At 49.9% G+C, this 15,587-nt stretch overlaps 1 protein-coding gene across 2 annotated transcripts in view; it reads left to right on the top strand.

Moving 5' to 3' along the window:
• The window catches only part of LOC119954079 (glial fibrillary acidic protein), a 51,744-nt gene that overhangs the window by 25,564 nt on the left and 10,593 nt on the right, over window positions 1-15,587 (top strand). For both annotated transcript variants that reach the window (XM_038778930.1, XM_038778932.1), the window contains 5 exons: window positions 2,984-3,079; window positions 3,983-4,144; window positions 11,470-11,595; window positions 13,894-14,114; window positions 15,421-15,464. In XM_038778930.1, coding sequence (XP_038634858.1) covers window positions 2,984-3,079; window positions 3,983-4,144; window positions 11,470-11,595; window positions 13,894-14,114; window positions 15,421-15,464 — 649 coding nt within the window. The remainder of the gene's footprint in view (window positions 1-2,983; window positions 3,080-3,982; window positions 4,145-11,469; window positions 11,596-13,893; window positions 14,115-15,420; window positions 15,465-15,587) is intronic.

Raw genomic sequence — 15,587 nt, 5'->3', positions numbered from 1 at the left:
AGGGTCCCAGGTTTGATTCCGGCTTGGGTCACTGTCTGTGCAGAGTCTTCACATCCTCCCCGTGTGTGCGTGGGTTTCCTCCGGGTGCTCCGGTTTCCTCCCACAGTCCAAAGATATGCAGGTTAGGTGGATTGGCCATGATAAATTGCCCTTAGTGTCCAAAATTGCCCTTAGTGTTTGGTGGGGCTACTGGGTTATGGGGATAGGGTGGAGTTGTTGACCTTGGGTAGGGTGCTCTTTCCAAGAGCCGATGCAGACTCGATGGGCTGAATGGCCTCCTTCTGCACTGTAAATTCTATGATATCCTCTATGAAATGGGTAACAAGGGTGTTGCTGAAAAACAAGACATCTGAGATTTTCTTTGATCACGGCACTATCACTTGTTAAATCAGCCAGTTATTCTCTGCTGTTGATTGAAAGTATCTCTGTGTGGTTTACATTCCAAAACTGTGGTCACCCTGATAAACCTTTTCACAATAGTCCATGCCCTGGAATCCCTCCCAAGGTCTAGATTCGGGCAATGAAAATGGTCTTTTGCTGTGAACCAGGGAGCAGCTCAAGGACACTGACCCTCTCTCCCCTCCCCGGGAGCTATTGCTCCCCCGGCAGCTTCCCCTCGACTGCTTCCCGTTTTTAGGTACGCCTTATAAACCTTGCCAATGTGATGTCACGTCGGTAAGACGGGGGGAAATTTCTAACTCAGCAAGAGCATGTGGCAGGGAAGCGCTTTAAGTCCTTGTTAATTTATTTTAATGAATTTCAACGAAGTTCTGGGGAGGAACCTCATGACATCACCAGCGAGGTGTAGGGAAAATCTGAGGACGAGATCTGACCGCCGAGATGGTCGTTCCTGCAATGTCACCATTTTTGCCCGCAGTGAACGCCGGCATAAAACCACCCCACCTTTAAGGTTAATTTGCGAGATAAGGGGCGGGGTGGCGGCGTGAATCCCGCCCCTGCCGGCTGCCGAATTCTCCGGTGCCCGGGATTAGGTGGGGGCGGGAATTGCGCCGCGCCAGTCGGCGGCCGCTGGTAGTGGCCCCCCTTGGCGAATCTCCAGCCTGCGATGGGCCGCGTGGCTGCCCGCTTTCGGCCAGTCCTGCCGGCATATGTTGCACCAGGTATTGGCCGGCGGGACCTGGCTGCATTGGCGGCCTCCGGGGTCCTCGGGGAGGCATGGGGGGATCTGGCCCCGGGAGGTGCCCCCATGGTGGCCTGACCCGCGATCGGGGCCCACCAATCCGCGGGCGGGCCTGTGCCGTGGGGGCACTCTATTTCTCCGCACCGGCGGCTGTAGCGGTCCGCCATGCGGAGACGAACACCTCTGCGCATGCGCTGGGATGACGCCAGCACATGCTGGCACTCCCGCGCATGCGCCAACTCGCGCCGGCCGGCGGAGGCCCTTCGCCGCCTTTGGGGCGGCCCGACACCAGAGTCAGCACCGGGACCCCCCGCCCCGCCGGGTAGGGGAGAATCCCGCCCAAGGTCTCATGGAAATGGGGTTAATATGTTCCTGTGGGTAGAGAATTGATTAACAAACAGGAAGCAGAGAGTAGGGATAAACTCATCACCACCTTCTGAAGAGCAACTAGGGATGGGGAATAAATGCTGGCCTAACCGCACCCCGTAACTGAATTTTAAAAAACAGGGCATTTTCAAGCTGGCAGACTGTGGCTTGTGGAGTGCCGCAAGAGTCAGTGCTGGGGACCCAGCTATTTACAGTCTATTCAATTACTTAGACAAGGAGACAAAGAGTAATGTACCTCAGTTTGCTATCAATAAAAAGCTAGGTGAAATTTAAGCTGTGAGGAGGACACAGGCTGTAAAAAGATACGGACACTTAAGTGAGTGGGCAACAAGATGGCAGATGGAGTATAATGTGAGGACGGTTGACGTTATTCACTTTGGTTGTAAGAATACAAAAGAATGCTATTTAAAAGGCATAAAACCGCTGAATGATGTGCAGAGAAACATGGATGTGCTTACACAAGGGATGCAAAGCTAGCACACAGGCACAGTAAGCAATTAGAAAGGCAAATGGCGTGTTGGTCTTTATTGTCAGGGAATTTGAGCACAGGAAGAGGTTTTACATCAGTTCTACAGGGTTTTGGTGAGGCCACAGCTGGAATATTGTGAGCAGATTTGGTTTCCATATTTAAGGAAGGATATACTTACATTGGAGGCGGCACAGATAAGATTCACTAGATTGGTCCCTGGGATGGAAGGGATATATGAAGAGAGATGTGAAGAGAGGGTGAGTCATTTGAGCCAGTATTCTCAGAGGTTTAGATGAGGAGTAATTACTTCATTAAAAGGGTGGTGAAATCTTCAGAATTTTCTTCCTCAAGAGGTTTGTGAATGTTCCATCATTGAATACATGTTTGAGGCTGAGATTAACAGTTTGTTAGTCTCTCAAGGAATTCAAGGATAAGAGCTGGAAAGTGGAGTTAGTTAATCCCAGTTAGTGCTCTTGATGGTCTGATTGTCCCCCAGGTGAGGGAGGGAGAGGAAGAAATTTCGACTCCTGGCCACAATGCAGAGACTGGTACTGGAAATTATTTGTGCAGATAAAGAGTATGAACAGGAAAATGCTGTGAAACTGCAAAACTCAAGATTGGCAAAATCCCCTCAATCCATGGGCACCTTGCAAAGGTTCAGACAGATGAAGAGTGCAGAGCCTTACTGAACATTCCTAAACTTTCAATGGTTAAATTCAACAGCAGCCAGTTTTTGTGTGTTCATTGTCTATCCCCTCTGAAAGGCCATCTTCTCCTTCGAAAGCCCCCTCTCTTCTGAGACATCCCTTCCCCAGTGGAATCCTCTCTGAGCCACCCCTGCAGTGAAACCGCTCACTGAATCCCCTCTCTCACAATCTTGTTCCTGAGACCAATAGTGTCCAAGAGGCCCATCGGGGGACATCTCTTTGCAGGTGAATGGTTGCTCTCAGCTGCATATAACCGTGCACTCCTCTCCCCTTGTCAAGGACGTTGACGATGCTGCTTTGGTTCGGGTCGACCTGGAGCGGAAAATTGAATCCCTGCAGGATGAGATCGACTTCTTGAAGAAAGTCCACGATGAGGTAAGGACTCTCCACCCAGTGTGGTTGGGAAGGGGCAGGGAGGGACTGGGATCCAATTGGATTCTGGCTGCAGTGCACCAGCTCCTTCTTCCTCTCACCAACAGGCCTGTGACCAGATCTGACTGGAGAATAAAGAATGAGGTGGGGGCCTCTTTAGATCTGATGAAAACTATAAATTGTGAATCCACAAAGCCAGGATTCACCATGGGGCCTGGTGGACCAGAAAGCCTCGACGGTTAGAGGAGTAAAATACCGTGGACGGTGAAAATCTGAAATACAAACAGTAAAATGCTGGAAATAATCAGCAGGTCAGGGAGCATCAGTGGAGAGAGAAACAGAGTTAATGTTTCAGGCTTTGCTGACACTTTGTCAGAATGGGGAGTATTCAGAGATGTGAGGCAGCTTCGGAGTGGGGGGGGGGAAAGAATAAAATGGAAGCTTTGGGGTAGCTTGGAAGTCAGGAGAGCTTAACTGACAAAAGTGATGATGATAATGGGGCAATTAAAGAAACAAAAGATGAGTCTGGAGGGCACAGTTGTTCCTACCATCTTCCTCCAATGTCTGTCCTCCAAATTGATGGGTTTGTAGTGACCGGGTTCCATTCTTATCGTACTCATTGGAGCCAGAGAATCATTGTCAATGGCTTCCCTTCCTGCTCCCACACCGCTAGCTCTGGTGTATCCTTGGTCCCCTCCTATTTCTACAGCTACCCTCGGGGTGGAGGAGTAGTTGGGGGTGGGGAACGGGTTGCAGCGATGGGCAGGGTCTCTGGGTATGGAGCACCCTCATGGGGAAGAGGAGGGACAGGGTCTCAGGGCACAGAGCGCCCTCAAGAGGCAGTGTCCCTGGAGATGGAACTGCCTGACAGATGCTTTTATCTGTTTCCTGATCTTGCTCCGCTAGGAAATACGGGAACTGCAGGATCAGTTACAGTTGCAGCAGGTCCACGTTGATGTGGACATGTCCAAGCCAGATCTCACTTCTGCCCTGAAGGATATCCGCATCCAGTACGAGTCTGTTGCCAGTAAGAACATGCAGGAGGCTGAGGATTGGTACAAGTCCAAGGTAAGCAAGCTCCATCTCTGATTGGCAACCCTGTCTTTGAAAAATAGAAATTGTCGAGTTTATAAAGAGCATTTCATAACCTCAGGAGAACCCAAAACATTTTATCACATTGATGTGTAATGCCCATTGTGACGTAGCAATCATAAGTTTCAAAAGATATAGGAGTAGAATTAGGACATTCAGCCCATCAAGTCTGCCCATCGAGAAACATATCATGGCTGATATGTTTCTCATCCCCATTCTCCTGCCTTCTCCCCATAACCCCCGATCCCTCTCATGGATTCAGCTTCCGGCGGGGGAAGAAAGCGGTCGCGGGTGGAGGAGCTCCTGGGGGGGGGGAACAAAGTTGCCGAGAACTTGCAGCCACGCGCGCAAATTCACCCATTAGGGCCCCCCGCAACAACAGAGTGGGGACGAAGAAAAACCCGGGCTCCAAAGTGAATTAAAGCGGCAGACTTGGGCACTCGGGAGCGGAATGATCCCCCCCCACTCCACGCACGGCAACAGAGCGCGGGGCAGGACGAGTTAGTATGGTTAATCTAACAGGAGCGAGGGGACGGAAGCCACCCACCGGGATAGTCAGCTGGAACATAAGGGGACTCAACGGCTCCGTGAAAAGATCCAGAGTCCTCACCCACCTAAGAAATATGAAGGCCGACATAGTCTTCCTCCAAGAGACACACCTGAGAGAACAGGACCGACTGCGGGTAAGAAAGGGCTGGGTGGGACTGATCTACCATTCCTGCTATTGGACGAGAGCCAGGGGGTGGCAATACTGATCAGCAAGAGGACAATGTTTGGGGTGACAAAGACGGTTACGGACCCAGGGGGACAATACATCATGGTTAGTGAGGCCTTGGATGGGGCACCGGTAGTACTAGTTAACGTGTCCACGCCCAACTGGGGCGACACGAGCTTCATCAAAAAGACCATGGCAGAAATCGCTGACATAGCGACGCACCGACTAATCGGGGGTTGGGGGGGGGGGAGGGGGGGGGGGCTTCAACTGTGTGCAGGATCCAACGACTGACAGATCTAACCCCAAAAACGGGGAAACCTCAAGTATGCAAGGGAACTCGGTCACTTTATGGAACAGATGGGAGCGGTGGACCCCTGGAGGTTCACCTACCCAGGGGAGAAGGACTTCTCCTTCTTCTCCCCAGTACACGACGTATATACCAGAATTGACTTCTTTGTGGTGGGGAAAACGGTGCTTCCGGGGATAGACAAAGTGGAATACTCCACAATTGTGATATCCGACCATGCTCCACACTCCATGGACGTGAGGTTGGAGATGGGCAGGGCCCAATGCCCCACATGGAGGTTGGACGTTGCCCTACTAACTGACAAGGCCTTCAATGAAAATATCATAGGCCATAGCAGAGTACATGGAGAACAACCAGAACGGGGAGGTCTCACCCTTCATGTACTGGGAAGCGCTAAAGGCTGCACTAAGAGGGGAAATCATCGTTTTCAAAGCGCGAAGAGATAGGGAGGAAAGGATGGCTAGGCAGCTGCTGGTTGACCCCATACTGGAGGTAGACCGTAAATACACCGAGGCTCCGACCTTAGAGCTCCTGGCGGAGAGGAAGGAGCTACAAAGGAACTTTGACCTGCTCTCCACCAGGAAGTCAGTGCACCAACTCCACCAGGCACGTGGGACCCTATACGATCACAGAGACAAAGGCAGCCACCTGTTGGCACACCAGCTGAGAAAGCAGGCAGCCACCAGAGAAATTGTACAAATCAGGGACACCAGAGGCACATTAGAAACAGAACCAGAAAAGATCAACAAAACCTTCAAGGCCTTCTACCAAGGGCTGTACACCTCAGAGCCCCCAATGGGGGAGTCCAGGATGAAACGATTCCTTGATGGACTGGACAGGTCAGTCATGCGGGAGGGGAGAAAATGGGGCCTAGAACCCTCACTAGCACTGGGAGAGATCATGGACAGCATTAGCGCCATGCAGGCGGTAAAGGCGCCGGGACCAGACGGGTTCCCGGCGGACTTCTACAAAATATTTGCGACAGCACCTGCGGAAGATGTTCACAGACTCGCTAGCTAGGGGTACACTGCCACCCACGCTAGCACAGGCCTCAATCTCGCTGATACCTAAGAAAGATAAAGACCCAATGGAATGTGGGTCATTCAGACCCATCTCACTGCTGAATGCAGATGCCAAAATACTGGCCAAAATCCTAGATAAAAGGCTAGAAGACTGTGTACCAGAGATGGTCACAGCGGACCAGACGGGCTTTGTTAAAGGTAGACAGCTAACCTCGAACATCAGGCGCCTGCTGAACGTGATAATGACCCCCTCCGGGGAGAGAGTACTAGAGGTGATCGTCTCCCTAGATGCAGAAAAGGCCTTCGACAGGGTCGAATGGAAATATCTCCGAGGTACTGGAGCGGTTCGGGCTTGGAATAGGGTTCACCTCCTGGGTAAAACGCTCCCATGGCAAGCATACGGACAAACAACACCAACTCCCGATACTTCCAGCTGCACAGGGGCACCTGACAAGGATGCCCACTGTACCCGCTGCTGTTCGCTCTAGCGATCGAGCCACTAGCAATTGCTCTCAGAGCAGCAAAAAGCTGGAGGGGGATCCAAAGGAGCGGCAGAGAGCATAGAGCCTCACTCTATGCAGATGACCTGCTCCTCTACATTTCGGACCAACAGAGCAGCATGGTCAGAATCATAGCGCTCCTGAAAGGGTTTGGCACCTTCTTGGGCTACCAACTCAACATGAGCAAAAGCGGGATCTTCCCGGTACACCCACAAGTAGGGGGGAGGTGGGTAGCACTAACGGGACTGCCATTTAAACAAGCCCGACACAAATTCCGCTACCTGGGGATCCAAATAGCCCATGACTCGAAAGGGATCTACAAATGGAACCTCACCAGTCTGACGGAGGAAGTAAAAAGGGACCTTTAAGATGGAACACACTCCCACTCTCCCTCGCGGGGAGAGTCCAGACGATCAAAATGAACGTACTGCCCAGGTACCTCTTCCTACTTAGATCCATTCCGATCTACATCCCCAAGGCCTTTTTCAAAGCACTAGACAAACTAATCATGGCATTTGTATGGGGGGGAAGAATGCTAAGATCCCAAAGAAGGTCCCACAAAAAACAGAATCCGGGTGGGCGGCTAACCTTCCCAAACCTACAATTCTACCACTGGGCGGCAACAGCCGAGCGAGTAAGGGGATGGATCCAGGAGCCAGAAGCTGAGTGGGTGCGTGTGGAGGAGGCCTCCTGCATGCGGACCTCCCTCTGGGCTCTTGCCACGGCAGCACTCCCATTGCCACCCAAAACACACTCCAGCAGCCCGGTGGTGATAGCCACCCCCCAGTCCGGGAACCAACTACGGCAGTAATTTGTCATGACCAAAATGTCGGACAAAGCTCCCATCTGCAACACCAGCACTGACTGACGCCACCTTCAAAAGGTTGGGACAGGACGGAAGGACACTGACAGTCAGGGACCTATACACGGACGGCAGGATCGCAACACTGGACGAACTGACAGAGAAATTCCAGCCAGTCAGGGGGAACGAGCTAAGGTACCTACAACTCAAAAACATCCTACGAAAGGAGACAAGGATGTACCCACAACCGCTGCGACAGATGTTACTGGAAGAGTTATTGGACGCAAGCGTACTAGATAAAGGGAACTGTAGCGACATGTATGACCGTACTGGACGCAACAAGAAAGAAATGGGAAGAAGACATGGGGATTGAGATAGGGTGGGGCTCTGGAGCGAAGCACTGAATAGGGTCAACTCCACCTCCACGTGCACAAGGTTCAGCCTGACGCAGCTAAAAGTGGAACATAGTGCCCATTTAACAAGTTCCCCTATTAGTCGGTTCTTCCCGCAGATGGAGGATAGATGTGAACGGTGCCAAGGAGGCCCGGCCAACCACGCCCACATGTTCTCGTCTTGCCCCAGACTGGACAGCCTTCTTCGAGGCAATGCCCAAAGTGGTGGGGATGAGGGTGGAGCCATGCCCCAAAGTGGCGGTCTTCGGGGTTTCATACCAGCCAGATCTATTTAGGGGATGGTTTAGCACACTGGGCTAAATCGCTGGCTTTTAAAGCAGACCAAGGCAGGTCAGCAGCACGGTTCAATTCCCGTACCAGCCTCCCCGAACAGGCGCCGGAATATGGCGACTAAGGGCTTTTCACAGTAACCTCATTGAAGTCTATTTGTGACAATAAGCGATTTTCATTTAATTTTCATTTCATTTCATGGGGAGGAGGGCGGACGCCCTTGGCCTTGCCTCCCTGATCGGCCGCCACAGAATCCTGTTCGGCTGGCGGTCAGCAGCACCACCCAAAGCTGCAGACTGCAGACTGGCTGTCCGACCTCTCAGCATCTCTCCAAATGGAGAAAATCAAATTCGTCATCCAAGGGTCAGACAACGGCTTCCACAGAACATGAGAGCCATTCACCTAATTGTTCCGGGACCTGTTTGTGACCAACGAACAAGCAGAAGAATAGCCAGGTAGCCAAGAATCAGGGGAAAGTAGCCAAGCATGAGAGGGAGAGGTAGACCGGGAAAGGAGTGGGGGGACAGATAAACCGAAGAGGAAAGAAAGGAGGGGGCAGGAGTGGGGGAGAGGAGGAGGAAGAGGGAACAATAGAGGAGAACCAGGGAGGTAGGGGGGAGGCAGGGAAATGAGAGCCGGAAGGAGGGCACGCCCCCCCCCCCCCCCCCCCCCCCCCCGCCCCACAAGCAGATGCGTACTTATGTGTTGTAAATAATTTTGCCAATTGTACAGAGTTGCTGCTGTTGATCTGGTGCATAATACCTTCCCAGTTACTTTATTGTATTTCTTATTTCTTTCTTATTATTACTTTTTTTTTGGTATGTTTGTGTGCCCTTCTCTTCTATATATATATATATATATATATCTTATTTTGTGTACATAACGATAAATATACTTTGTTCAAAAACCCAATAAAAAACATTTATAAAAGACCCTCAGTCAATTGGCTCCACAGCCTTCTGTGGCAACGGATTCTATAGATTCCTTACCCTCTGGCTGAAGAAATCCCCCCTCATCTCAGTTTTAAAGGATCATCTCTTCAGTCTGAGGCTGTGCCTTTGGGTTCTAGTCAAATAGCAAGATTCCAGAAATAACAATGAGATTGAGAGCCAGAGAGTGTCTTTTTGGAATAAATATTGATCAGGATGCCAAGGAGAGCAACCCTGCTCTTCTTTGAAACAGTGCTGTGAGAACTTTTACATCCACCTGTGAGGAAAGATGGGGCCTCAGCTGAGCATCCCACCCGAGAGATAGCACCTCTGACAATTTGGCACTACCTCAATGCTGCACCAGAATGTCCGCCAAGATTATGTCTGCTAGTTCCTGGTGTGAAACACAAACTCATAACCTTCAAACTCAAAGGCCACGCATGCTAGCATAGTTGGAGCACAATCCACCAACTGGTCTCCCATTTCTTCTTCTTTGCTGGACCACCGCCAGGTAAATGGTTAAGTCTTGTTTTGAGGGGGAGCATTTTCTATAGGCTGTGGGGTAGAAGGTGGCTTGATCCAGTGTATTTCCACAGATCTCCAGGTTGTGACCATTAACCTAGGGTGGGGTGGGTCTCACAGCCTTTTGAGTACTTCAGTCATGAAAATGTGTATCAAAGATCCACTATTACTGTCTGTCTCTAAATCTACTCCACCTGACAAACAGGATGAATTTAAAAACATTGGGAAGCCAGGCGATTATTTAATGGTGATCCCTTTGATCCCCGAAGGAATCTTGAGGAGAATCCTGAATCAAACAAAATTAAACTAAAGGTTCAATTAGTTAATGATGTGTCTGGCAGTGTTGATCTATACTAGAAGATGTGTTCGCGAGTGTTGGTGTGTGCTGGATGGTGTGTTGGTGTGTGCTAGAAGATATGTTCTGGAATGTTGGTTTGTATTAAATGGCATTTTTAGGAATATTGGTATGTGCTAGGTAGAACATAGAACATTACAGCGCAGTACAGACCCTTCAGCCCTCGATGTTGCGCCGACCTGTGAAACCACTCTAAAGCCCATCTACACTATTCCTTTATCATCCATATGTTTATCCAATGACCATTTAAATGCCCTTCGTGTTGGCGAGTCCACTACTGTTGCAGGCAGAGCATTCCATGCCCTCACTACTCTCTGAGTAAAGAGCCTACCTCTGACATCTATCCTATATCAACCCCTCAATTTAAATCTAAGTCCCCTCGTGCTAGCCATCACCATCCGAGGAAAAAGGCTCTCACTGTCCACCCTATCTAATCCTCTGATCATTTTGTATGCCTCAATTAAGACACCTCTTAACCTTCTTCTCTCTAACGAAAACAGCCTTAAGTCCCTCAACCTTTCCTCATAAGATCTTCCCTCCATACCAGGCAACATCCTGGTAAATCTCCTCTGCACCCTTTCCAATGCTTCCACATCCTTCTTATAATGCGGCGACCAGAACTGCACGCAATACTCCAAATGTGGCCGCACCAGAGTTTTGTACAGCTGCAACATGACCTCATGCTTCCGAAACTCAATCCCTCTACCAATAAAGGCTAACACACCAAACGCCTTCTGAACAACTCTATCAACCTGGGTGGCAACTTTCAGGGATTTATGTGCATGGACACCGAGATCTCTCTGCTCATCCACACGACCAAGAATCTTACCATTAGCCCAGTACTCTGTCTTCCTGTTACTCCTTCCAAAATGAATCACCTCACACTTTTCTGCATTAAACTCCATTTGCCACCTGTCAGCCCAGCTCTGCAGCTTATCTATGTCCCTCTGTAACCTGCAACATCCTTCCGCACTGTTCACAACTCCACCGACTTTAGTGTCATCTGCAAATTTACTCACCCATCCTTCTACGCCCTCCTCCAGGTCAGTTATAAAAATGACAAACAGCAGCGGCCCCAAAACAGATCCTTGTGGTACACCACTAGTAACTGGACTCCAGGCTGAACATTTCCCATCAACCACTAGCCCCTGTCTTCTTACAGTGAGCCAATTTCTGATCCAAACTGCTAAATCACCCTGAATCCCACGCCTCCGTATTTTCTGTAATAGCCTACCGTGGGGAACCTTATCAAATGCATGGTTTGTTTGGGAGTGCTGGTGTGTGCTAGGTGGTGTGTTTGGGAGTGCTGCTGTGTGCTAGATGGTATATTTGGGAGTGTTGGTGTCAAATAGAGGATACATTGCGTCTGATTGTTCCAACAATCATCCACTGAACTCAGCCGGATCTGCATTTATCACCCTGTGTTGCTTATTATTGACCTTTTGATGTTGATTCTTTGTGCACAGTTCTTAGATCTCACCGACGCTGCCTCTCGGCAGGCTGAAGCCCTGCGTCAGGCCAAACAGGAGGTGAATGATTATCGAAGGCAGATGCAGTCTCTCACATGTGACCTGGAGGGGCTGAAGGGGACGGTGAGTTTTTGCGACAAGGTCACAGCACATAGAAACAGCAGGGCAGGGATAACCTCAGTGAAATAAATCAGAGAATTCAGAGAATGTCTAAAAGAATAGTCAGGATGTGTTTTTGGTTAAAAGAGGAATGAATATTCTGCAATATAGATCAATACTGTAGCTGGGGAAGGAAACGCGATGGGCGGGATTTTCTCAGCCCGGGGCTGGGCCGGAGAATCGCGGCATCCCAACGCCGGCACGCAGTTCTCCGCAGAGCAGAGAATGGGCGGCATTAGCGCCGGCCCCGCCGATTCTCGGCCCGGGACAGGTCAAGCAGCCGTCGTATAGAACCCAAGTCTCACCGGCACCGTCCACACCTGCTCTCGGCCGGCGGGAACTCAGCGTGGAAGGGCCAGAGGGCGGCCTGTGTGTGTGGGGGGGGGGGGGGGGGGGGGGGGGGGGGTCCGACTCACGGGGGAAGCCCCTGATGTGACCTGGCCCGCGATCGGGGCCCACCGATTGGCAGGCCAGCCTCTCTGGCTGGGGCCTCCTTTCTTCCTCGCCGGCCCCTGTAGCCCTGCACCATGTTGCATCGGGGCAGGCACGTTGAAGGCCACTGCGCATGTGCGCGTTGGCGCCGGTGCCACTGCGCATGCACTATCTGCGGGTGATCCTCACGGCGCCCAGTTCACGCTGGGATCAGCAGCTGGAGCAGCGTGAACCACTCCAGTGCCGTGCTGGTCCCCGAAGGGGCCAGAATTGTTGATCCTGAGGCTGTGTTGACGCCGTCGAGAAACACTAAGGCGTTTCCAACGGTGTCAACACTTAGCCTCAGGTACACAGAATCCCACCCATTTTATTTCAGTCCCCACCTCAAGATCATATGGAGCACAGAAGAGTTGCAGTGTAAAGTTTCAACTGCCTTGGGACAGTGTGGAGAGAGTTTTACTCTGTATCTAACCCCGTGCTGTACCTGTCCCGGGAGTGTTTGATGGGGACAATGTAGAGAGAGTTTTACTCTGTATCTAACCCCGTGCTGTACCTGGCCCGGGAGTGTTTGATGGGGACAATGTAGAGAGAGTTTTACTCTGTATCTAACCCTGTGCTGTACCTGTCCTGGGACTGTTTGATGGGACAGCGTGGAGGGATCTTTACTCTTTATCTAACCTGTGTTGTAACGTCCAGCTTGAGATGAAGGTGAAATATCGATGAAATGGGAAATAATTTAAATGAAACAGATGACATTTCTGGATAATAATTCTGATCGAACCCTAATGTCCTGTTTGGAATGTGTTTGCAGTGCTCTGACAGAAGATAATGACACAGGGGGCGGGATTCTCCGTCCCGTCACACGAGATGTGGCGCACCCCCACGATTCTCAGTCTCTATAACCGGCCAATGGGGTTTCCCATTGTGGGCAGCACCACGCCATCGGGATATCCCCGGGCTGTCGGCACAACTGAGAATCCCGACAGCGGAGAATCCAGCCCAATGTCTTTTTGAGAATCACTTATTGTCACGAGTAGGCTTCAATGAAGTTACTGTGAAAAGACCCTAGTCGCCACATTCCGGTGCCTGTTCGGGGAGGCTGGTACGGGAATTGAACGCGCGCTGCTGGCATTGTTTTGCATTACAAGTCAGCTGTTTATCCCATTGTGCTAAACCAGCCCCTATTTATCACCAGCTACCTGTTCCCACCAAAAATTGCAAAATGTGATTTTGGTGCAGTTGTATTGATGGGGGGAGTGAAGAGATCCACAGGTGACCTTTTGCAAAGTGCTGGCACCTGCCACTGGGCACAGGCTGGGTTGTGGCATCAGGAAAGGGGGAGATACTAGCTGATGTGTTATCAGCCTCAGGATTACAGGTTCCAAACCTGCCCCTGGTGGCTTAATTGGGAAAACTGTGTGGACCACAGAGCCTCAGATTTGGTCACCAGTGCATGCTGTTTAAATGATCCAAACCAGGAGTATAAAGGTCTTCGAGCTTCTCAATTAGCGATGGATGATCACCAAGGTTCATACGCCTAGAAAATGCATTGGTTGGAGCAGGATTAAGCTCACCTGTGATGCCAGCACGCAATTGATTCAATTCAACAGATGGGGAGTGGTCTCTTGGGTGAGCATCTGAGAGGCTGTGTTCTGGTACATGCCAGAACCTTCTGGAGAGAGAGGGAGAGTGGTGGGGTTTAAAATCGGTAAAATCTGTTCATTAAAAAAGTCAACCCAAATATTGTGACCTGTGATTCGCTGAGCATGTAGATGCGTTTGAGGTGTGATAGTCATCACTGCAGAAGTTCACATCTCTGTTCTCTAACAGAACGAGTCACTGGAGCGTCAGTTGCGCGAGATGGAGGAACGCTTGAATTTTGAAACCAATAATTGCCAGGACACCATTAGCCAATTGGAGAGTGACATCCAAAACCTGAAGGAGGAGATGGCCCGTCATGTGCGGGCTTATCAGGACTTGCTCAATGTCAAATTGGCTCTGGACATTGAGATCGCCACCTACAGGAAACTGCTGGAGGGAGAGGAGAGCAGGTAATTGTTGTGTTTGTTATCATGATATAAAGGCACCAATCACTCACTGGGTATTGGACAATCATGTTGTGGGTTCATTTATTAATTCTAAGCACATGTGAACAGATATACATGGATAGAAAGCTTGAAGACGTCAGAGCTGCAGAGCTGTGTGTGTGTGTTTTGCTCCAGGCCAAAGTAAAACTGAGGCTGGATTGGACGACACATTCCCATTCTAATGATGTAATGTTGCTATCCCTTAATGGCATTTACAACAGCTTCCTTTCATTTTAAAGCTACTCCCCTTCCGAAGAAGTATAACTATTTATAATACCTGGTCATGTTTGGTTACCATTACATAAGTGTATAGAACTGATGAATCGATGAGTTTCTAAAATGTAGAAGTAAGCTGCTGGTGCGTCCAGATTTTGTAATGGTGACCTTGTCTGGAGGTTTCTTTCATTTCTCATGGCGCTCTGTGAGATTGTCATTCTTGACTCTTGTTCCTGGTTTATTTGGGATTTTGCCCTCTATGCAATAGGACTACACGGTGATTGAGGAGCTGGAATGGATCTGATTTGTCCTCGGTTGCACCTCACCATTGAGCCTTTGTATGGAATGACTTCATAGGACCGGAGTTCTGAACAAATCCTTCTCACCTTGGCCGGTTGCCATGTACTTTCTGTAGGCTCCCTTGTTGTCTACAGCAGGATCAATTTCAGTGTTTTGCAGATGGTGCCTGGCAGTGACTTACTAGTACCAACCATGTGATTGTTGCCACATCCGACCGTCGATCCATTCACAGTTAAATCTAAATGGCCAAAACTATCCTTTAGCAAAAACAAAACCATTCTCGTTTGACAGATTTCCTTCCCTAGAGGACATTAGTGAACCAGTTGGGTTTTTACAACAATCAACAGTTTCAACGTCACTCTTACGAATGCCGTATTTCTATATCCAGATGTTACGGCACTGAATTCTCACACCATTGGGTTGTGAGTTCTCTGTGCATTCGTCCAGTGACATAACCACTGCACTACCATCTGCTTGCCCTGGCTCGATGGGACTCTGAGAACTCCTCTACCATCTTCGCTCCGAGATATGTACTTCCCCTCTCCAGCTCTGGAATCTCTGAGATCCGCTTCAAGGTTTTTTGTCACCAACCCCACCCAAAGCAACCACCCAACCCTCCTGCCCCTTAGTGAGTCAGTTCCTTCTTGCTACCCATGGTCAATTGCTACGGGACATCTGCCTGTGTCAAATGAGCTCTGTGGTGGGAGAAAGAGATGCTCCAACAGTTTAATAATGGATGTCTTTTTATTTACAGAATTTCAATGCCTGTCCAGAACTTCTCATCTCTACAGATCCGAGGTAAGTGTGAACAACAACAAATTGCATTTATATAGCACCTTTTAACATAGTAAAACATCTCAACATGCTTCACAGACTAAATCTGACACCAAGCTACATAATGGAAATCAAAACAGGTGACCA

Source organism: Scyliorhinus canicula, chromosome 19, assembly GCF_902713615.1.
Source record: "Scyliorhinus canicula chromosome 19, sScyCan1.1, whole genome shotgun sequence".
Lineage (NCBI taxonomy): Eukaryota > Metazoa > Chordata > Chondrichthyes > Carcharhiniformes > Scyliorhinidae > Scyliorhinus > Scyliorhinus canicula.
Note: the sequence above shows the minus strand (reverse complement) of the source record. Positions and strands in the feature narration are given on the sequence as shown.